Source organism: Toxotes jaculatrix, chromosome 9, assembly GCF_017976425.1.
Source record: "Toxotes jaculatrix isolate fToxJac2 chromosome 9, fToxJac2.pri, whole genome shotgun sequence".
Lineage (NCBI taxonomy): Eukaryota > Metazoa > Chordata > Actinopteri > Toxotidae > Toxotes > Toxotes jaculatrix.
In genome coordinates, this window is record NC_054402.1 from 7,065,387 (window position 1) to 7,089,657 (window position 24,271).

General features: G+C 39.0%; 2 protein-coding genes across 3 annotated transcripts in view; one reads left to right on the forward strand and one right to left on the reverse strand.

Annotated features, from left to right (window-relative positions):
- Positions 1–742: 742 nt before the first annotated feature.
- Positions 743–10,134, reverse strand: trpc4b (transient receptor potential cation channel, subfamily C, member 4b). 2 transcript variants are annotated; one of them, XM_041046654.1, is made up of 11 exons: positions 9,824–10,134; positions 8,983–9,385; positions 7,279–7,797; positions 4,228–4,408; positions 3,710–3,849; positions 3,080–3,390; positions 2,774–2,969; positions 2,477–2,671; positions 2,149–2,190; positions 1,914–2,003; positions 743–1,811 (listed from the first exon to the last, which is right to left on the reverse strand). In XM_041046654.1, the coding sequence occupies exons 2-11, from the start codon at positions 9,358–9,360 to the stop codon at positions 1,266–1,268; spliced, it is 2,598 nt and encodes an 865-aa protein (XP_040902588.1). In that variant the 5' UTR covers positions 9,361–9,385; positions 9,824–10,134; the 3' UTR covers positions 743–1,265. The 2 variants fall into 2 exon arrangements, with proteins under 2 accessions (XP_040902588.1, XP_040902587.1); XM_041046653.1 differs by having other exon boundaries at positions 4,072–4,408.
- A 14,112-nt stretch (positions 10,135–24,246) lies between these two features.
- Positions 24,247–24,271, forward strand: part of frem2b (FRAS1 related extracellular matrix 2b) — a 54,999-nt gene continuing 54,974 nt past the window's right edge. The window contains 1 exon segment of the mRNA XM_041046627.1: positions 24,247–24,270. Within this exon segment, the coding sequence (XP_040902561.1) occupies positions 24,247–24,270 (24 nt within the window).

Here is a 24,271-nt window from a genome sequence, read left to right on the forward strand (position 1 = left end):
GGCCAAAGTGAAAGTGGTGGGGACTTAATTCTCTTCACAACAGTGTGAAGTGTGTTAGCAGCAAAGCTACTTTAAAGTAAGACACTTAAGCAGAATGGACCCTTTCTATGTTATATTGTTGGTTAGTAATGATGCATAATAAAGTAAACAGCATTTTAATGTAACTGGGCATGGTGGAGCTGATCTAACTGTGAATGGAGGGATCTGCCTCTCTGGATTCTGATTCTGGAATCAAGAGCACACAGTTTGACCAATCAACTGTCTGAAGACTGAGATCAGTTGATTAAATGAGTCAAGTCTGGTGTGCTGCTGTTTGGTTGCAACAAAAACCTGCAGCCACACAGCCCTTTGTTGAACAGTTTGGACACCTCTGCTTTAAACTATCTTTTTTCCAGTAGAGTTTCAGTAAAGTGAATCAACATATTTTAGTGCCAGTTCATGCAAAAGTTTCACTTGTTTATCCGAATACTTTGTCCCATCGAAAGGAAAAAGAGTACAGCAAGCTAAAGGGAGAGTTATGAGACCAAAAAAAAAAAAAAGTTAGCAATGCTATTTAAATTAGCATTCACTTTTATTTGATAATAGAGTAAATTCAATACATGTAACAACTTTGCACAATAGCAGCACATTGTCAGATGGCCCTTATGCCTTTAAGGTAGCAACGTGCAAGAACACTTGAGGAGGTTGAGGAATATATCCTGGAATAAATTTCACCAAATAAATTTCACCAAGAGCTAGTTAATCAACTGTCTAATGTAAGGACAGGCATTAAAGAAAAACTTTTTTCTTTTTTACTTAATGTTAGTTTTCTTGATTATTTCTTCCTGTATAAATAATTTTAACAAAAAGAACTGCATACTGTCAGCATAGGAGGATTAATAGTTTTTCTATAGACAAGAGATTCGAGATGCATATTCGAGATTTTTTGCATATCACAGTAAGAAATTTTTTCAAGGTATAAGAATGGAGGATAGGCAAAAGGGTGTCTTGGCTCTTTGGAATTAATTGCTCAAGGTGAAACATGAATTACTGACCCATGTCAGTCAATTTACTGAGCATCAAGTTACATATTACATAATATTGTTATACCATGTATACATGATAGGATACAAGATGTAAAATGAATATACGGTTTAACTACAGTACTGTTTACCCTGGGAGAATTAGTTTATTTCAATAAACTATTTTAAAACTGGCAGAGGAAAGAATAAAACTTTAAAAGTGAACCCAAAATATGACTAGCATCCCCCCATTACAGATACAGATTAATTTTTATATTTTTTTGGCCCGTTTGTTACTTCCTTAATGTGCTCTTTGCCAGAATCTTCAGTTTCTTGAATGTTCTCCTCTACTTTCTGTAAGACTTCCACAATTACTTCCTCAGCCTGAAGGTGTTCTTGGTTTTGTCCACCAGATTCCAATGAGTCTTCCTTTGACAATGGATATATTTCATCACATTTCTGAGAGGGGAGTCTGCTCAGTCTCTGGAGTGGCCCAGCATCTGAGACATCCTTACATAGTTCAGTCTTTCCTGTACTGGACGGAAAAACTGAACCATTGGCGAGTCTGTTAGAAAAAACAGAGCTGGTGCTGTTGGAATCTCCACTCTGTAGGGTGTTGGTGGTGATCACATCAAATAGATTCAGCTTCTGTTCAGACTCATCAGTAGGCAGTTTGGGAGAGTATTGAAATGCGCTTCCAGGGTATGCCAAGGTGGCGCTTGCAACTTTACTTGATCCCCTACCATGAGATTTACCCTTCATCATTCCCAGGACTTCATAGCGGAAACTGGAGATATCTTGCTTAAGCTCCTATCATTTATTGAGAATCAGAGATTAAAAAACAGCATCATTACAAAACTGTAAAAAACACTTGGGTAATTGAGGTTTCAGTGTTGAGTAACTGCATACTACCTTGAAATTCTCTTCTGTCAAACCCTCCGCTGTCTTGGCATCTCTGATCTTTGCAGCCACATACCGCTTCATAAGGTTCCTCAAAACCTCCTAAAAAAGACACATTTGTTAAGGCAAAGCTGCAGATTTTTTTTAATAAAGTTGCATCAAAAATAACCTAAATTTATATATTTCAAATATAATTTGAAGATTAAACATAAAGACATGACAGGACATTATGAAACCAAATTACTACCTGATACTCATGGTTTAATCTTACATTTTCTGCTGCACGTCTCTGCAAATTAAAAGAAAAAAAAAGTCTGTTCACAAAGCCACATTTATTTGTGTGTTCAGTTGTAGGGTGAACTGTTCTTTCTTAACTTGCCCTTTCTCGATAGGAGGTCAATACATATTAACTTAGAGCCTCATCAATTTCTGTGAAGAACAGGTAATCTAATTTACTTTTAACTCTTTTGGAGCCACTTGCTTTAAGGCTATAATAACCAGACAGAATGGTCTGTAAATATATGCAATACAGCGGTGACAACGTAGATTAGAGCAAATTTCTGGAAAGTCCTTACCCCCAAAGTTTCAAATGTTTCGAGCCTTTTTAGGCTTGGTCTCCTAACCAAAAATGATTTTATCCATCCAATTAGATAATAAACTGACTTTGGACTAGGTATTATATTGAAGGGAGATGGCAAAGTCCCCCCCTCTTCAAAATAACTCATCCATAATTTTGTTCTTGCAAATTTCCACTCTATATCTGCATGATCCTGAAAAGAGAAAGAAACAACAATTTATCAAAACCCTTTGCAAAGGAGTACAAGGCAAATTAGTGTAGTAAAGCTATAAAATTTGTAAATTACACTACTCACAGCTATGTGCTGGTAGGAGTTGTTCATCATTGCAATTAGCATGTTCAGAAGCACTACCAGGGAGATCACATTGTATGTGCCAAACATGGTAGTGCCCACAAACTCAGTGAATTCATGTTTTGGTTTAACATTGGTCACATAGAGGGAAATCAGGCCAAACACAGACCAAAATAATGACTGCAGTGTCTCGAACAGCCTGAAAAGCAAACAACCATACATCACATTATGCGCCACAGAATAATAATCTTATTAATTATTAACAATGCAGATTTGTCAGGAACAATTTGTTTAAGAATTTCGACTTGCGTTGAGAAGGCGTTGTTTTGCTGATTACAGCGAATACCCTTGCAATTAAGGTCATCTGTTTCATAATAGAAGTACAGCTGGTTGAGGCCATTGGCAAAGGCTAGAAGCACTAGACAGTAGATGAAGAGGAACTTGAGGATGTCCAGGAGCATGCGACCCAGTGAGATCTGTAAAGGCCCCAGATGCGAGTTTGCAGTGAAAAGGCAGATGAGGCGCAAGGAGCTGAAGATGTTGGCGATAGCAAACAATGCTTCTGCCACCAAAGTTGGGTGCCACATTTCCCAGCTGTCTCTGGATTTTTCCCCCCTGTACTGTGAAATAAATAAGGACAACACTGAATACATAGACTATCATCAGAAATAGATGCTGCAAAGTTTCAAGTTTTCCATTTTCCAGATGTTTACTACTACTTCTACTGAGATATACAAAAATACACAGTGATCCCATTTATTTTCACTTTCCTGTTTAAGTAAACTGTCTTGATTTGAGCGAAGCAAAGTAAAAAGGTGAGGTTAATAAACCTGCCTTTTAGATTAAGTAAAAATGCCGCCATCTTTAATATACTGTGTAGATCAGAATATTCTTAAATCCATAGCTGTCAAATACCTTGCACTCTAACATATATAGTACCTTTGCATAGGCAACAATCTTCAGGGCAATTGTTGCAAGATACAAGGAGTTCATTATGAAGTCCATTAAGTTCCACCGGTCATCTATGTAGTCTTGGAAACCACTGTCCCACATCTGTTTGATCTCAGTCCATATAAAGCCTTGGAGAGGTGAACAAACAACAATGGTCAACAGAGGTCATCAAACAACTAGTGTGTAGGTACCTGTGCATGCTGCATACATGTGGTGATCATGGTGAGTACCTCAATTTGACTTTCATATGTGTGGGACAACAGTCTACAGAATTACAACAGTGCATGATAACATAAGGATGAACAGCAGTGAGTTAGTGTTAGTGTCTGTGTATGTGTGTTCATTGTTACCAAGCACCCAAGGCAGGATCATCCATTCCACAGCAGTGGGTTCTGGGCCCTGGCAGTTTGGGTTTGCAGAGGCTATGTGCTGCGAGGCCAAGAAGAGCAAGAAGAGGAAGGCCAGGTAGGAAGTGGTGTGACAGATGAACTTGATGAAAGGCTTACGGATGACTAAGCCATAGCGGCTCTTTGGAGAGATCAGGTAGAAGATGGATAACAGTGGAAAGAGGAGGCCAATGAAGATACACGCGATGAGCTTTCCTGCCCAGTGACGCCTCCTCCAGCCTGGGAACTCATCATACCACCGAGACGCCAGCAGCTGCTGACAGTTGGGCTGAGCAACAAACTGAGAGACAAAGAAAGATGAGAGATGTTAACTGAAATCAAACTGTCTTTTATTTTCCTCTCTGACTTAAAAATCTGTTCAGAAAATGACAAATCAAAACAGTACACAAAAGCAAAATGAAATGCAAAACACAACAGCCTCCCTAACCACCCACCTATCTGTCCGTCCCAACAAAAATAAATAATTAATTAAATGAAGACAGTAAAGACTGTATTGTCATGGTGAGCATTGCTCTTTATTGTATCATCCCAACACTGGCATGCTGGCACGTGAAGTTAGTGTGTCTGAAAACAGAATTTGCAAGGGCCAGAACAGACATTTAGGACATGCCTGGAATAGAAAAAAAAACCTTTTCTTCACACTCTCCTTTGTCCCAGGCATGATATTAAAAAGACTAAAACTGCCAAGCTGCCTCCTTCTGCTAACCCACAAAGTGCAACACTTAGGGATTGAGAAAAAAATTCTTCAGTGTTTTTCACCCTGTCGTACAGAAAGAGAAGCAAAAAGCCTGCAAAGTTTAAAGTGGAAAAACGTTATAGAAATGTTCTCTAGTCCTCTTATAAGAAATGATTGTCAAATCTGCTTCCCATACACATTTTCTCTGCCTCATGAGATTTAATATAAACATCTGCTGGACATCTGTGGACGATGATGGAAGTTAATTTCAGCTTAACCGAATTATGGCCAAATGGATCCACATTATGGTACTATATAGCATTAAACTGTGGTTGATGAGGTCATCTATCAATGCAGAATCTGACATCTTTAATGTTTCCTATTTGTCCTTGTGAGATGTTGACTTGCAATAACATGACTGGAGGCAAACGGTGGCATCTGGCAGGGCCAGATTTTGTCTGGGGACATCTTTGAAAGGTGAAAATCACCCCATGCACATGTCACATCACTCTCCCCTTCAAGAACAAATATTAAATCTGTGCTAAAGCATAGTGATGACATGTTGTACAGTGCTAATTAATTAAGTAAAATTAGATTTAATCCGTTTCTTAGAATATAAATATGTCTAAATCAATTCCATAAAAAATACTTGAACACTATGCTGCAATTTCTGGTAGGTAACATAAGCAATTCAGTTTATATTTCCTTACACGCAGCTGCTGTACACAGAAATGCTATTTATTCAGCAATGTGGCATCACATGATTCTTAATTATGAATGGGAATAATGGGAAATTAAAATCTTAACTATGAGCGAGGATTTGTAATTCCAGTTTAAGTTTCACAGTGATGAAACGTAACAGAAGCAAACATCTTTACTAAATACGTAAAAGGAACATTTTGTCACCACATTATTGTGGATGTCAACATTACATCCCCAAGTGCTGGTGATCTATGTATCCATTAAACTACACCACTTTGGTGCCTTCTCTATACAAAAGTACAAAATGGCAATCCCTTTGAACAGCCCAGCTTAAGTACATGTTTTTTGTCTGGTTGTTAGCATTAGTGGATAAATGAACAGTGGTACTTTTTGCAGCCTTGCTTAAAACATTTTGGCAGTGAGAAACGATCAGTCTGGTGCTTTGTGGTTTCAGTTTGGGGGATCTGGTGCACAAAGCCCACAATTATGACACTCATTTTCCAATCAGATCCATGTAGTAGAGAACTCTCTCAATATGTGATCTTGAAATGATAACAGTGTAACTTTCTTAGTCACCTGTGTGTTGATGTATGTGATAACAACGTCAAAAGTTTTCAAGTCAACCTAAGCTGTAAACTGAGCTCTTTTAGGGTAAGTCTGAATCTCAAGTCATTTCAGATAAATCCAAGTCTAAAGTCTGTCACAACAAAGTTTTCATTGGCAAACTTGGTTAACAATTTTTTTTCAGTTCACCAAATTCCAGCCATTACATCTCAATCGAAGTCAAATGTCACAGCAGATGAGACTAATAAAGAAATCTAAGGCAGTTCAAGCTGACAAGTGTACGGTTTTCTGTACCCATGCTACCCATGAGTTCAATGTAAAATGTAGTCTGAAATCAGCTAAAGAATTGTTGTCCAAAAGTTTAGCCCATCTGTGATAAACCCAATAGGCACTGAGCCCTTGAGGTTCAGATGTAAAACCTTTTGCCATGGAGACCAATTGTGACACATGGAGTTGCTAACAGTCACACTGATCTTTCACTCTCACACTGCCAACTGTTTCATCATAATATAACAGAAAAGTCAAAATAGTGCATGCAGACTCTTAAATGCTAAAGACTGAGACAAAATTTAAATATACAAAGGTGGTATAAAGCCTTTATCTATGCAAACCTTACACAACTGCTATGCTAACAAAGCTCTGAGTGGTATATTAAATAAGTGAAACAAATAAAAGACACTGTCACCTACTCATTTACAGGTATAATCTATTATAAATGTCATAAATAATCTTTAAATTGTTGTTAGTAATATATCTTATCCTTTTACTGCTACTGTATAATCACAATATACTCAAAAGAACATGTTAAAAGACAGTAAAAGGTTGCCTCCCTAATTAAAATATTATGAGTTTGTATTTCTGGGAAATGGCCATCACTTCTTCCATCATTATCTCCAATTATCCAATCGTCATGGGACTGTCTGAAAGGGCTACTGTAATGCATTTCTAAGAGGCAGCCTGGCAATTACATGTTGCTCTAAATTCCCAAAGGACAACTCCACCCACTTCGGGCCATTTACAGATTATCTTGGTACTGTTCTTGTTATCTAGTCCATGTCGTTCAAAGATTGTAGGGCTAATTTTTATTCCTTGTGGTACTTGGACTCTAAAACGCTGTCAGGTCTCAGGTCTCTCAACTGCTGTTGTACTGTTAAAGGTCACAGCAGTCATGTGACAAAGAGAGTGATGATAATCAACAAGGAGCCTACCTCTTTCTGGCAATATTTGATAGCTAACTTCAGCCGTGCCAGATCATTAGCGTTCTCATCCAGCAGAGGGTTGATATCATCACGGTAGTTGAGGATTATTTCCAACTCTTTAGAGCTTCGGGTCTGGTCCAGGAGGTCTTTTGCAAATTGTTTACACACATGGGACAGCTCCTCATACTCTGACTTGAACTCGTTCTCCACTGTACTCAGCTCCTTCAGCTCCCAGCTGAGCTGAAAAGCTGTGAGGAAAGGATCCTCACTAGAGAGGGCAATGAGAGATGGGCTGGCAAGGGCCTTGTAGATGTTGAGACGCGAGCGAGAGTGACGCAGGCCGTCCACATCTGAACTGGACACACATTCCACGCAGTTGCAACGTACAGCATGTGGTTGCGGTATGGAAACACCTCGCTGCACGAGCAGTTTGATGATCTCGTAGTTGTTGGTATGGGCTGCAAGGATGATTGGAGTAATGTCCGGGGTGAAGTCTGAAAACTGTTTGTCCAGAAGGATTGGTGGGACCTTATCAGGAAACCAAGAGAGGAACACACAAATGTCTTAAAACAGGATAAATTCCCTGTACACCAATATGTTATTGTATATTTCACAAAAACACACAGATTTTTAAATTCTTCACTGGAGCTGCAACAACTGGCTTGAATGGGTCTAATTTCATCTGTCTTGGGTCTCTGACCATCTTCTCTAACAGCAAGCACACAGCTAATGGCTTGTGGTTCAGCTGGCTTCAAAATATCTTCCTGGTTGGAAACAACTGCACCGGTTTTTCTTTTTCCCTCCCTTCACATACACCAAGGCCATTACAGGAAGGACCCAGCTGTGTCGAAACATAAATTTACAAAGATGTCAAGAAGTTGAACCTTTATCATACTGCCTGATACACAACCTGTGAAAAATAACTTTTTTTGTTGTAAAAGCTGTAGTGAAAAGACCCACAGCAGTACATCAAAGAGTATCAGTGCTGCAACTTTCAAGCACAAATAATAGTTTGATTTCCAAAATAAACACAGATGTGCCTGAATGGTGAGCAGGATAGGTTATCAAAATGACAAGAAATGAAGACTGGCTGGTCGTGGACATAATTTTAAAACACTGCAGAAAGTGACTAATGAAAACAAACTTATCTGTAGCATAATCAATTATACTTTGTGAAAAAATGTTTTCATTATTTAAGTAATTTTGCTCTTAGGGGTAAACTGACTCATGAATGACGCCACAGTTGTTCACTTGCTACTAAACAGGATTGACTTGAGGACTGACTTTCTTTTCAGAACATATTTCAGAGAGACTCTATTAGTAGAATGCATTTGAAAGGAAAACATCACAAAAGAGAAACAACTTTATAAGCATAACTGTAAATAACAGCTGACAGTGAGGAATCACAACACTTCTGCCAAAACTTAACCTTGCTTCGTGACAAATGCTCCTGTAAGCTCTTCACACAGGTAAGTGACACATAAAAATATGAGTATAAAGTGGCATAATTGCGTGGGCACGTTGGTTCATATTCTGTTGTGCAGAAACAAAGAGGCTCAGAAAAAAATTTCTGAATGCCAAGTTGAATAGACAAAAACAGTCAATTAAACTGTGATTGTAAAGGTTAGCAGTAAATCATAACAAGTCCTAAAGGGAAACAGCTGTGTAAATGAAAACTGCATATGGGATGTTATTATGGAACATGGATGGTACCTGTTTTTCCCCACGTGGCTTCTTGTGGTTGAGTAGCAGCTCCACAGCCCCCACCACTTCTTTACGGATGGCATGTAGCAGGGCATCACCTACATACACGTTATAACTAAGCAGAAGCTCAATGATCTCCAAGTTCTCGTTTTCAATGGCAATGAGCAGGGCTGTGCGTCCCAGGGGGTCGATGCAGTTGATATTGATTCTGAAATAGATCTCAGCCTCCTCCAGGGCTTGTTTCACACTGGCGTAGTCCCCTTTCTCAACGGCCCCCAGGTAGGCCTTCTCCAGGGCAGAGAGCTCAGATTCGGCCCGCACGATCCGCAGAGGGATACGGTCCCTGTATGAGTAGTTGTCAGTTTTCCGGTAATACAGCTGGGACATTGCTGCTACAGTATCACAGTGTCAACTGAGAATGGAGGAGAAATTTAAAAAAATTGAAAAAAAAATATGAGGTTAGATTTTAGTGTTTAAATTTCAGAGTTAGGTTGAATGTTTCAGACGGAGAAGGAAATGCGGAACTCTCAAAACTGTCGTTTTTGGATTTAATTTACATACTGTTAAAAAATATACATTTAGGATATATTTGGACCCAAAATGGTTTTCACTCAAAACATTATGAAAACGCGTCCATGTTCGACTGAAAACACTCCTCACGTGAATATCTAAAACACTGAACATTAACATAAACATAATCTGAAATATGATTAAAATGTGTTTTCGTAGGAAAAACATCACAGCAGTTTACAGCAAATGACTGAAAGAGAACTTCGAAATTTGTGTTATCACGTATGAGCAAATCGACGCCGAAAATAATCAGGCTTAAGAGAAAGAACACAAACTTTACCGTCCTCCTGTTGCTTTCCGGTTCTGATTTACTCATTGAGCGTTCGCCGGAGACTCAGAGGCTGCGGCTGTCAGAGAGGAAAGTTGCGTGGTTGGATCTTCATCTTACAACTAAAGCGTCCACTGAAGACGCTGTAACTTAATGGCTTGTCATGCAATCCCCTGCCCACCCCTTTCGCTCTCTGCTCTAAGGGGGCATTTTAAGGACATTTTATTGACCTGCACGTGTCTCTGGAAAAACGCACGCGCCGGAGCAGGTGTGAACGAGAGGTGAGCTATCTTCTCTCGCGAACCGAGCACGAACTGCACGTTCTAAACTCTTCAGCAGAACACGCATCTTCAGCCAACGCCGCGCCCCTTCACCCCTGCAACAAAATCACAGCAACACCCAGGTCTGGTGCAGGAAGTGTTGTGGTAGTTTCCCGTTGAGGAAACCAGTTACTGGGTATTATTTTTATCAGTGCTGCCTGTTAAAACATTGTTTTTTTTTCCAAGAACAACGTGGCGTTTTGTTGGTAAAACATGACAGCAAAGAAATGCTGTTATCGTCGTTCATTTGTTTTCTTTTTACATTTTGTTGGTCAAAACCAAAATATAGAAATTCTAATGTAGGCCATTTAATTGCTTAAGGTCATGATTAAGTTTCTCTAATACCAAATAAGCAGAGTAAAATATAAGATTATTTAACAGAAATAATTCTGTAGATCTTTGCTAGTTAAGCTAGATGTATGTGAGGGCAGCATCACTGACATTTCCACAAGCGAGCATTTTCCAAATGTGAATGGGTTATTTTAGATACGTTTGGGGTTAAGTTCATGCATTAGTTTTGCTTATTTTAAAGTTGCATTGCAGAAATTTTGTCCACTAGGGATCTAAAAGAATCTCCAAAACAAACTCATAAGAACTCAGCCCTGATTTTTAGGTTCAGATGTATCTTGTCTCAGAGCTGAGGTGCAGAAGCAATGCAGGTGCATCCTTAAACAACATCAGGTAACTCATTTATTTCTTGTGAACTGAATAATTACTTTGAGTGGAAAAGCATCCCCATGAGAGACCATTTGTGCTCTGCATGTTCCCTTCATTTGTACCAAAGAGCTGTTACAAAGAATCAGATTGTTTGCCAATGTAGCATCACTACAGGAAATAGGCTAAATGGCAAAAATAAACAGGGCTAAGACAAAAACAACAATGAAGGTCTTGAATTCCCTCTGTGGTTAGGCAACAAAAGCACTTTGGTTAAGGTTTGGGAGAGGTTGTGATTTTTGTTAAATGTAGTCTAAATAAACACGTGTCTGAAGTCATTGTGGGCTTTTTTATGTGTTAAACCAAACCACAATTTTCTCTAACCTTCACCAAGTGCTGTGACTGCCTAAATGTAAGCATAAAAAAATTATAATGCTGTAGTCACTACAAATGGACACTGCACTGTACCAGTTGCACTTAATTTCCTATAAAAACATATTTGCTGATGCAGTTCAGTTGTATAGAAACTTAATTTAATAGAGCTTTATTGAATAAAGCTGGTCTGTTTGAATTAAATATCAAGCATTAGGTAAGTATCCATTTAAGCTATAGGCTACTTTCAGCACAGGAGGGCCATAATGCAGTGCAAACACAGATAAAATCCATCAAACCAAAAGTCTTACAAGTCCTACAAGTCTTACTCTAAAAAACTATGTCCACAAATAGTGATAAACTTTGTGTAGGCTAAAGTCAGGGCAAGATGCAGTAATGTAGGGTAGCATTAGTGCTCTGGTAAGTCCCAGATTTGCCACACGGGAACTTGCACAATGTATTGTATAGTACATACAGACAACATAAAAATACAAAGAGGATCTTCCAGGAATCCAACATCTTCAGACTAACTGTCCTCTGTCCAACCTTTCTGAATCTTGTATTTTTGCACCAAAGGAGCTGTTTTTTATTATTTGAGGTCTGAGTTACTTAACTAGTGCTGTAAAACACTACTTACCACAGAGCTTAGAAGCCGTGAAAAGATTTTATTCCCACTGTATTTGCTATTGTGCTCCCAAACTGTAGGGAGAAGTAGGGCATAGTAGGAGAAATGGCCATGTGCTGTAAGATGTTTAACATCAGTCTTTAACTGGCTGGTGTGAGCAGGCACAGTTGCTAAGAAACTTCTCATCAACACATCTTTTTTTCCCCCACATCTGTAGGCAAGAAGAACTAAACACTGCGTATGTTAATGTGTTTTCCCCCATTGAGATACAGGTAACGATAAAGTCTGTCTTGGAAAAAGTTTGTCAATGACTATTGGAACAAATCATGGTTTCATGTTTTTAGTTTTGTAGTAATTGCCCTGAAAGAGCAGTTTACAAAGGCTAAAAGCAGCATGTGCACAAGCATTTTTACTTCACTGGGTGCAGCCATACAGATTTAACAAATAAAAAATAATATCTTGTGATACATTTCATTGTGATTTAGATTAGTGTCAACTAACGTATAACAACGTAATAAAAGATAAGAAAATTGAAATTTATTATTTTTTCATTATTTTTTCTGATTCGATATTAATCCTTCTGAGACATGACATTTATCTTTTAGATATTTTTTGCTCCCATTATTTTGACATTTTGAGCTGCTCTTTCATCAGTTGCTGTCATTGTAAAAACACGGTTGTGAGAACTAATCCTAACAACAGTGTGCATCATGCTGTATGAATCATGAGTTCTCATTCAGCACATTTCCTCCTTCTCTTTATGGTCATCATAATTAGCACATGTCGTGCCAATAGCATGTGCATGCTTTTGTGTGATTTTGGCAGATACTGAATGGGCGTGAGAGGACACTGTACGACGAGATAAATTTCCCACCCCCCGAGTCAACAGAAATTCTCACTTACAGGACTTGTGGTCATTATTATCTTCACTGCAGCTATTATCACATCGCACTCATCGCAAGACATCTGCAAAGAAATCCGGTGTTTTATGCAGTTATCAATACAATTACACCACCATCATCTTATCCATCAGTACTGTGAAAGAATACGTTCACAGAAACAATGTTGAATTGGATTTATCCCATACATTATGTATGCACTTGGAACCCTTTTCCATTAAAAGCTGGTCGTGGGTATCATGGTTTTATACAGCTGGACCAAATGGCTCTAATTAGCCCAACATATTCTGCAGAATACAATCACTCATTCCATTTTGTACACAGCTTAAACGTACGCTTTTGTCAAACGCTGGCTTGAGGAAAAACAATCAAATGTGAGTTCTGTCATTAGTTTGAAATAAACTACATGCTGAAGTGAAAACACATAATGCTCTATACAAAACATGTGCAGAGGCAAATGTGTTGTTATAAACAAACATACTTTACCAAATCACACAAAAGCCTGGTGAGAGAAGAGCAGACGAGCTGAATGTCACCAGCTTAAGCAGAGTCAGGCCTGGCAGTCAGACCAGGTGATGGGGTGGTTAATCGGTCCAATTTCCTGATTCGGTTACAATTATTGAGGTATTGCACCATTAAAAACCAGTCAGCTGCTGAATTACTCAGCTTCTCTTTTATTGGGAAACATCTCAAAGTACCTTCAGTATTGTATAGCATAGATGTAACTTCCACATTATTATTTGTTTTTAACTTGATGTAGTCTTTCACTAAGGCTAATTTGTCGTCACCTCGTAGAGAGTAGGTTGATTCGGAGGAATGAGGCTTCAGGCGGTTGTCTTTGGCCCACGCAGATGGGATTGTGGGAGGAAGCCGGAGTACCCGGAGAAAACTCACGCAGGCACAGGGAGAACATGCAAACTCCGCGCAGAAGAGCTCAGACCGGGGTTCGAACCTGGAGCCCTCATGTTGCTAGTACTGCCACAGTACTTTAGCTTAATGCGGCAAAGTTTGCAGACAACATGCGTCCTGTCGACGTGCTTAAAACTCCCGCCATGAAAACCAAAACGCATCCACACGCTCGCTTTTAGCCCAGATGGAGCTGGATGGATTGGTTGGTTGTCGGTTAATGGTTTTACCACGTCCATTTCAAACGCCTCTCGCCACGCTAGCATAGTAATCTCGCTCGCTTGCTCTTTTGCAGGGTGTTTTGTTATGACTGTTAGTCAACAGCTCCGCCTTGCGGTTCAATCCTGTATGACAGCCAGTAACTGGAGAGTCACTTCAGTGTATTACAATAAAAAAAAAAACTCGACTCATAATCGTCCGTAATATAATCGTGATTAATCAATAATCGATTTTATTCACCACCCCTACCAGGTGAGCTGAATCTCCTTAACAACCTGACTCCACACTGCAGACTCCGAAAGGGAGAGGGTCTTGGCATGAACCTGACCCAAAACTGTTGACATCTTTGCACATTTGAATCATGGACCATATGTGGCATCTAGAGAGAAATGTTGGAATTTTTCTACGTTTGAGGTACTTCATTGCCAAAATGAAGTATTGTGTAATGAGACTCAGTGCTGCTAACTGCACTCTCCAGTAAAATAAACCTCTTTTCTTTATGGCTAGCTTGAGGTGAGAGATGAGAAAGTCCATTCAAGTCATTCTCAACAAGTAAATGGTAATTTCGCTAAACTTAGTTGGTCTTTTACACAGATGTAACATATATGTTTACAAATATTGCAACTTTTTTTTACGTGCTGATTACTGGTCAAGGAAGTTTTCTTTTAAATGACCCAACAACAACTTGCTAGCCCCCAGGTTTTGAAGTGAATTTCTCAGGAAGTGATCACATAATGTTATTTCAAGACTGAAAGAATGCTAATATGAGGCATGTTATAGCATGACATAAAACAGTAGAACAGTAAAACCTTTATGGCCACAGTGAATGCAGCCACTGAGAAAGGTTATAATTGACAGAAATGGACTTGAGAAACAGAAGAAAGATAAGGTTACAGTTTCACTGCAAATGAAAGTCTGAAAACATTTAGACGTTAATAATGCATAAAAGCTTCCTGTTTCTGTGCTCTTGTAGCTGTAGGGGGATTTTCAAAGGGGTACTTAAAGTTAACACGTTTTTTTTTTTTTTTTTTTGGTTTTGTTTTGCTTTTTTGTGCCAGTTACTGCCAGTTTTGGACTTTTAACATTGTTACATTCACAACATTGTTTTTGTCTGTTGGTTTTCTTCCTTGAATATATTTATCCAACTTGTCTACATTTATTTTATTTTATAACAGTTTAGTTTTATTAAACTGAGAAAGTGTTATGCCCAACAAAAATATGCATAACTACATGGAACCTCTTATTTTGATTGGAAAAGTGACATAAGTAAGTAAGGTTGATTATCAGCATATTTACAATTCTCCGTGAAACCAAACTGAAGCCAAAAATAAATGAATAATTTAGTTAAAAGGATTCAAATGAGAAAACTAATTCAGTATGATTCTGAAATTCTAATGTTACAGCACAGATCAAAGCAATCAATAGATTCATAAGTGGCATTTTAAAAAAGTCTGTTACAAAATGAGCAGATGCAGGATCTTTCCTTTATGCCCTGTGTTGGTTTTCAGTATTAGAGAGGAGAGCTGAGGCAGCTGTACTGCTTTTTGCCCCTGGGAGCATTCAGAAGAGCGCCTTTTCTATTTATTGCAAATGAAATATGAGGGCTCTGGTGTAGCCTGTATTTTTAATTTTGATGCCATTTGCAGGGAAGAGTCATTGACAGACAGAGCTGACACCAGACTGCACAATGTGACCTTCCTTGCAACGCATTTCCTCTGACTGGCCCTTACAAGCTGTAATGCAAGAAATTTAAGTATGTTTGTTATTTTTGCACCTTTTGTATAGGGGCTCTGCGGCAAAGCAGTTTTTGTCTTTAACCTTTGATACCCTGAAAGCTGCTGGTAAATCCACAATCACAACAGGTTTACAGACACAATCCCTGAAGCAGATGCAAACAATGTGCTATACCATCAATTCAAAGCTCAGGCTAGAAACCTTTTATCACCTCAAAGCTGATTGACAGTTGTTTTATGGCATGCACTTGCCATGAACAACAACTAATCCTGAGCTATTGTTGCTTTCTGATGTTTACACCAGTACTATTTGCAGTAACAGCAGCAAACAGTCAAAAAATCTGAATCAACCTTTAATATTGACATGGTAATTGTTTCAGTGAATTACTGAACTCACTTACCACTAGAGGGCAGAGAGACATTTCCTTCTCTACCAAAATCCTGATGAGCCTCATCTGGTGCACAGATTTTGAAGGCCACCAGACTACAAATTGCATTTCTTATTACTGTCTTATCTGCTCTTAGGTGGCAGCTCCCCACTTAGGACCTTGAAAAATCACAAACTCTTTCTCCTGTTAGAGAAAAACACTCCTAAAGAAGATTCCTGCTGAATAACACAGAAGCTGTTTGAGAAGCATATAAACTTCCTACAAAGGTTTATGTTCAGTGAGAGTTAGAAAAATCTGGGCCAAATGTTTGTTAATGATGTTTGCTTTTGCCAGAGTCCTCTGACCCATTTCCTGGCATGTTGATTACCGCTTTCACTTTCCTCAAGTATGCAATGATTTTCACTTTCTTGTGCCAGCACTTGGGGTTTATGTCTTTAATCTGTGTATGATAAATAATGAAAACTGCAGTACACTTACAAAACTAAAACATGCAAATTCTCAGTGGTAAACTTTAGATCAGGTTTCTGGTGTATGGTCTGCCAGCACTCACTGAGGACATTTACAGATCTATGAATTTATATTAATTTGGGAATGTTTATTTCCTGTCAGATATCACTTGTAGGGATAACAAATGCTGGCACTGTGATAAATGATGGCTCTTTCAATTGAGACAAAATGTGTTCACATTGTTGAGCCAGAGAATAGTAATGAGCACCACGGTTTTGCATTCAAACATTTACATTTCAACATGAGGTTCCACTCATAATAGCGACTGTGTGACAGCTGAAATAGAATCAGCATATCCATAACTTTTAACTGGCTTTGCTGATTCTCTTCTGAGCTGAATGTTTGCTTCTGCAGAATTCAGTTCATTCATGTGAGATCATAACAAATGCATTTATAGAGAGATGTAAAGTATTTGATGGTGAGATCAATTATTTTTCAGAACTCAGCACTGTGCATTATACATGGCTGGTTTGACTACACAGGAGGTTGTCAGTCTTTACTTGTGGGTGTAGAACTCATTTGGCATTGCAGTCCAGTTCTCTGTCAATTAGATGTAGTATGTATCAGTCAGGTTTCAACCCCGCTTCTAAAAATGAACACTGATGCAATAGTCAAACTGGCAGCAGAAATTCAATGTCATTAAATAAGGTCTTGAACTAATTAGACCTGCCAGTCTTTCAGAGGTGAAGTAACACGGCTACAGTATGTAGCTCGACAAGTTGAACCAAACAGAACACATCTGAAAATTTTATCTGCAGGTATGGTATTAATGTTTAATAATGGTTACTACTCCAACTTAGTGCCAGATCTCACCGCAAGCAGCACATTACATTATTATTATTATACAGTATATAACTGAAAATGTGAGACAGTTTAATTCAAAGAGGATTTACAGTTTCTTTAACTGAACAGTTCTGTTCTCATCTCTGGTTTTAGGTTAAAAAAAAATGAAATATTTATGGTTTTACTTTGTAACAAACAAAATGTATAATGTGATATTGCCATCTTCTGGCAGTAGCAGTGAAGTATATGGCACATGATATTCACAGCTGTTATAATTTATAATTTTACAGGGTCTTACATGTCAAATGCACATGTCCAAATAGCTTGCGTTCTGTAAAATAAAAAAAAAAAGGACAGTTTATGCATGATTTGTATTGTCTCCAAACACTGCAGAGATTTGTCATTTGTGTTTGATACCTGTTGAGAGGTGATGATGCATGAAGGTTATAGGTTCTGTTTATGTCTGTCTGCAGGCGTATTTACTAAACTCAATAAGATCAGCAACACCCCATCGCCTGACATAAATGAGCAAGAGTTTGTCAGTTTGTGTGATGGTGCTTATTAGAGCTGTCAGCAGGGGAGATGTGTATGTGTAGCTCATGTATGTTTGTGTGTAGTGCTGGGCGTTAGGGGGTTAAAAATCACCCTTCAGTCTCATTGCTAAAACTCACATCTATCAGGAAGCATAAAAAGCACCTTGTTAGAACAGTTAACTCTAACAGATGACAGCTGACTTTGGCGGCTTGGGGCTAATGGAAAGATTAAGTCAATTACAGCTTGGCAGGGGGATGTAGAAATATTTGAGACATTCCCCAGAATACTGGAACAATAGGCACCCACACAGACGCTGTCACTCTGTGGTAGTAAATGTCATCATGTCAAAGTAAATCCAACAAAATGTGCTTGGTTCTTTCTTTATAAAATAAATCTTGATAATATCATAATGATAACACTGAAACGCAGTCCAAGAGAAAGCATTATTGTTCCCACATGTGCAGTGTGTGCAGCTTTTTCACGAGTATCTAGTGAATGCATTCGGTTTCAGCTAGATGATATTGTTGCTGACTTAGTTCCCTAACTTTAGATCAAACAGTAGAAACAACGCATTTTGCTCAGCAGAACCTGGAAAAGCAAAAGGGTTGAGGAGGATAAAATGCAATTCACTGAGAGAGAAAAAGCCAAATTACGCAGCCAGTAAACACAAGATTAAAATCCTTAAATTTAATAGAAACATTTGGTGATTTGTGTCATCTTTCCTGTTGTCTAGAAGTAAATTGTTTTCTTTTGTTGTTGTTGATGTCGTATTTTTGTTTTCTGCTACAGACATGGGTTTTCTGAAATAAATTCTTGTCAGTGCAGAAGGTCATACACTACACATTTTGGGCTTTTGTCTTGTTATGATCACTTCTGAAATCTCATAATCAATTTTCCTGCTGATGATGTGACACTGTGCAGATGTCACACAGTGACTCCCACCAGGTGAATTCTCGTTTCTCTTTCTTTTTGCACAGTATAAATGAGTTCAGCCCACAGGGTGGGCATATATTTAAAGTGCCTCTCAGCTTTAAAACTCATCAGGAGAAGGAAGGCCTGCGGGGTATCTGGCAGAAATCCGATTAAATGATGTGACCTTTGGCCTGTAGGCGACCACACCTCCACAGGAAGTCCACAAATTTGAGCTTTTATTATCATATGAAAGTCTGAAGTCAAAGACACAGTTTTCAGTTACGGATGAATGGTCAAATGTCTGCTGGTGTCCTTAACTGCCACCCTATCAGTCAGGTTAGTTAGAATATAATGAAGGCAGTTTTGACAGTGCCCTGGTGCCCCTACAATTGCTTTTGCACTGTTAGAGGCTTTTGGGCACAGCATTACACATCGTACTTCATTAACATCTCTCTGTAACACCGTGTCCTTACAAGAGTGCAACAGCATAAAGCAGTTAATTGCTCACACAGACAAAAACCTTGATTTGGTACCAGCATAGAGTGGTTGTGTGTTACAGCACTTGTTTGTAGGTTGTTGCAGACACTGGATACACATAAAACAATTTACTAAAACAAACTTTAGCAAAATTAATCTAAGCTGTTTCTTTTTTTTTTCTTCTTTTTTTTTTTAAGGCTAGGAGTAACTTAAAGTCTTTTATTGAACCAAAAATCACTGGAAGTGTCCAGGGCCAGGGAACAAAACTCAAACAACCAAAAATCATCCACGCAGGAGAAAAATACTCAAAAACCAAACCAAACAAAAATACAAAACGTTCTTACTTGCAAACAGAGGAAACCAAGGTAAGTTCATGAGGTGGGGAAAAAATGCAAGGCGCAGGTGCGGGAAAGATCACAGGGAAGACACACACTCAGGCAAGGAAACAGACTCGGGCATGGAACACAGACGAACCGACAAGAACACAGGGAAATAACGAGACTTAAATACATCAGGCAATGGGCAACAGGTGAAACCAATTAGGGCGGGGCAGACAATCACAAAAGGAGGGAAACAAGACAAAGACAGGAAGAATAACAAGACAAGATACACAAGGGCCATGATTTCAAAATAAAACAGGAACAGTGAACAAAACTTAACAAACTAAACAAGAATCTGAAAAGGTCCAAATGTCCACAAAAGAGATCCAAACAACACAAAAGGGTTCAAAGAACAGCCCCCTCAGGGGCTAGTCATGACAGTATTGGACATGGTAGATAGGTTGGGCTTTAAAATAAAAGCTTGTGCTATATTTTGATCACATTGTACAGCTGGATATTTGTCTTTAACACATTAGTCACAGAATTTATATGGAAAGGGTGTCTATGAGCCTTAAGATTTCGGAATGTAGTTTTCTAGTTCACTGATAAACACGTTTCATAGTCCTCAAAGGAAACTGTTTTTCAGGTTTGAAAAGAGAAGATGTGAATATTATACTGATGAAATGCCAGTCAGGCACATTAGCACCACTCTCCATTTCATTCTGTGGTTTTACCCCTGCATTCTGGAACTAAACTTCTTAAGTCTAAGGTTATGCCCAGCTTTAAGTGGAGGTCAATATATTGCAGCCAGCAAACCTTCATCTATTGTTACCCACACACACACACACACACACATACTTGCACTTCTATTTTTGTGAGGACACACACTGACATAATAAATTCCCTAGCCCCTTACCCAACCCTCAACCATTAAAACTGAATGCCTAACCCCAACCTTTACCCTAACCTAAACCAACTCTCTAACCTGAACCCTAAAACAAACCCTTAACCCTTGAACAGGCCTCTGAAGGTGTGAGACTGAAGGTGTGGCCAAAATGTCCTCACGCTCCCATAATGTCCCCACTCTCAAGGTCTGAAACTAAAACTGGTCCTCACAAAGATAGGAGTACAAATACAGACACACTGACTTGTGTCCCCATTTTTAGAACGCGTTCCTCCCCTCCTTTTGATTATCCTTGAATTTCATCTATTTTTGTCCTCTTTGTTTTCTGCAAAGCACTTTGCGATGAACCTATTTGTTAATCTCAGGCTGTAAATAAACCTAACTTGACTTGTGCGCAGTATGATTGCTCTGGCCATATGTTATAGTCTTAATACATGGGTCCACAAACACCTGGGGAATTTGTGAGCACAAGTAAAGAATATGATTAAAGCTGACTGGTTCCACCGCCTTTTTAGTTCTGTAGTCTCCCAAGAGTCACATAAGCTGAGCAAGATGGATTTGGCTGCTGGTTGGCTGTGCATTGTGTTTCTATATGTTACACAATTTACTTTTATAGGGGAGGACTTCAGAGTAGCTGCTGCCAGCATTCCAGCTTCAGCCATCAAAAGAATTGTCTGTGACAGAGACGTAATGAACTAAAATAGCTTTAATAAGATCAGTGGGGCCGGGGTTATATTGTCTCTGGGGAATAACCACCAATAAAAATAGACCTGTTAAGTCCAAGCAATTGCTAGAATGGAGTCACTTTAGTAACGCTGAGACAAACAGTGGGGTGACACAAAATGAGACAATTATGAAGAACATTTCTAGAAAAAGAGGGACACTGCTGTTACGATGAATTGGTAGAACAGACAGTGAAAATATTAATGATGACAGGATTGATTTTGTGTAGCTTTGCGTTACGGAGGAAATTAATTGGAAGTGATTTGAGTCTAAATCCTTAATTTATCTGGAAATCATGTCTGATTACTTTATATTTGTTTATTTAACACACACGGTCCAGGACTATTTTCCAGCCACAGTTCCATAGTACCATATTCACCTTAAAATAATACATATCCTACTGAAATACGATACAAGCATACAGAACAATAAACATTCAGGCTAATTAAGACAATATACAGATATACATACAAAACAACAACTGTTAAGAATTTGTCAGGATTCAGATTTGAGCTCAGACTGAACACACAGATGGTTCATCCTGCAGCACCTCATTATCCGTGTATCAGGTTGACTTGCTGATGTTGCTTCTCAGAGCTCAAGGCACCTCACATGATGTATATCTCTGTTAACACGATTACAACAACAGTGGTGTCACTGACAGCAGGGAATGTAAGCCTTCCAGTGTTTGACCTGTTGGCCTGTGTATAGTGGTGACAAGGCAGGACATTTAGCTGAGAGGAAACTGAAAGTTAGCCATGCAGTAAACAACAGGCAAAACAGGATATTTTTAGATTATGGATGCATCTCATGTAAAAGGGTTTTTCTTCTAGGCAGTCAGTATCTTCAAACTGCTGGGAGAGGCATATTTAGCTGTCACCAGAGTCATCACAAAGCAAAACAAACTGAGTTTGTGGGAGCTAAGAGCCACAAAAAACACCAGAGGAGCTCCTGAACAAACATTTTGGAATATTTTGTTGTCAGCAATCAGCAGTGAAAAACCTTAAATGAATGAGCAACCTAAAATCATCTATTGTCATTCTGATAAACACAAGTGAAGTGTAACATTTCAGACTAAACTTCATCTTCACCCTATGTAACTTTACCCCACAAAAAAATCACCTGCACATCAGAGGTGTGACTGGGATCGTCACTTCTTTTATAAACTGACAGTTCCATCTTCTAAGAAGGATTGGTCATTTACAATAAATTTGACATAAATGTGCTATGACAGAATTTCATCAAATTTCCCCTCGCCTCAAAAATAAGCCAGAAGGTTTGGGTATGATTCAATTCCCTCGCTGCCATCGCTGCTGTCAGAAAGTTCTATTCATCTTCTTTTTCATTTTCTCTTGTAACTAGGAGCTGTCAAGGCCTGGGGGCTCTGCCTTGCAGTTTGCTTGGCTATATTTATAATTGGACTCTGTCAACAGTGTCCAGTGTAACTCAACAGCATGGTTTGTTATGGCAGCTACTGTGTACTGATTTCAACACTTGCCAGCTGTGAGACAGTTTGTATGTCATTAATGCGTAACTATCTGTAGTTGCAGACACAAAGGTTGCACCCGCCAGCTTGTGGACAGAATGAAAATTATCTAAAACGGATCAGAGGCAACTGTTGAAGTCAAATTCTTCCAGGCGATATAAAACTCAATGAGTAGAATTACTGACATAGGAGCATAGGTATGTGTGTACAGCTAATATACACAAAGGCTGTGGGGTAAATCAAACATACAGAGCAGCTGTGTCTGAAGCTATGTGCTATGAATACCACAGTTGTGTTAGAGAAGTCAGATTTTTTTCCCCTCAATTTACTGATATTTTAAGTAAATGTGAAAACAGCACAACTACCATATAGGAGCCAACATCCCCCTATAGACACAAATCTTAACCTATTGTAAAAGATCTGATTTTCTTATCTAATGTGCAGTGGAGCTCTTTTCAAAATCAAACCTACCTTTAATACAACAGAGTCATTTTGACCCGCCCTGCTGTGCTGCACAATGTCTGTATGGGTGTCCTCTTAATCAACACTGGTTCACCGGATGAGTGGTGCAGAGAGAGGCCAGATCATGACTGGGCTTGTCAGGAGTCAGAGGAGAATGCTCTGCTTGGTGAGGCTCTGATACCTGTGTGATGAGAGAGCTACATAGCAGGAAACAGGACAATGTCACTGCATGACTCCAAAAAATAGAACTTTTGAGTCATGCTTAAGGATTGTGGGCTGTTTTGCAGGGTGAAATGCGTTGAGAGGACATACTGTATTTTAGCCACATACATGTGCTGCATTGTATGACAGTAGAGGCAGGCAAATCCTTGCGCTGCTTCCTCTCCATCCGCTCTGGTGTCTACGCAGCGCCTCACATTAAAAAGCAGTTATAGTGACTTCATTACATTATGTGTACCTGTGTTAACAGTGCACAACAAATAAATGTGGCACGGCACATGCAGTATAATGCTGAAGCGGTCTGACATAGTATCTAATGGAAAAAACGGATTTTCATCAGGAAAAAGAAGGTGGAAAAATAACATCGGAGACAGTGTGTGATTTTCCACTGTAATGATGGGTGTGTGTGCAGAGCATCCTTCCTCCGCAGCAGCGCAAACCACGAGAGGGAGACAAAGTCTTTCTCCTGTCATATCGTCAGTCAAGACTCTTTTATACATCTGTACGTACTTACTGGGTTGCTTTCCCTCATTGTTAGTCTGAGGTGATGGAGTAGCTCTGATTAGAGAAATATAAATGCAGATATTTTAAGTATTTTAATAATATTTAGAACATAATTTCCATTCCAAGTAGTATTACAGGCTGTAAGTCATGGCTCATACCCAAATATTACCTTATTCATTTCTTTTTCCTACCTTATCCAACCTGATGAGGTCCAACCCACGCGGAATCGGTTTGTCTGCCCAGAATGACACAGGCGACGTCCATTTAGAACCTGACAAACGCATTCCTGTGGAGATATTAACCAATCGGCTGTGAGGAGGGCGTAACTGTCCTTACTCCAACAAAGCAGGAGTATGAAGTTTAGGTTATCAGTGTACAGCTGCTAGGAGAGAATGGTGCACCTCAGTACCCAAAGGCGCGCGATATTATCCAACTCTGATTTTATATTCTTGCAACTTTAACCGCTTTACTTAGTTAACAAGGGTGTATGCGCAAAGTTCAACGCGTCTCCT

Excerpts from the sequence above, each read along its gene's own strand:
- trpc4b (XM_041046653.1), bottom strand. The coding sequence starts at position 9,360 with ATGTCCCAGCTGTATTACCGGAAAACTGACAACTACTCATACAGGGAC. Across the intron at positions 4,409-7,278 it reads TCAAATATTGCCAGAAAGAG|TTTGTTGCTCAGCCCAACTG; the intron begins GTAGGCTCCTTG and ends TTTGTCTCTCAG. Across the intron at positions 2,672-2,773 it reads ACTCCTACCAGCACATAGCT|GATCATGCAGATATAGAGTG; the intron begins GTGAGTAGTGTA and ends TTCTCTTTTCAG.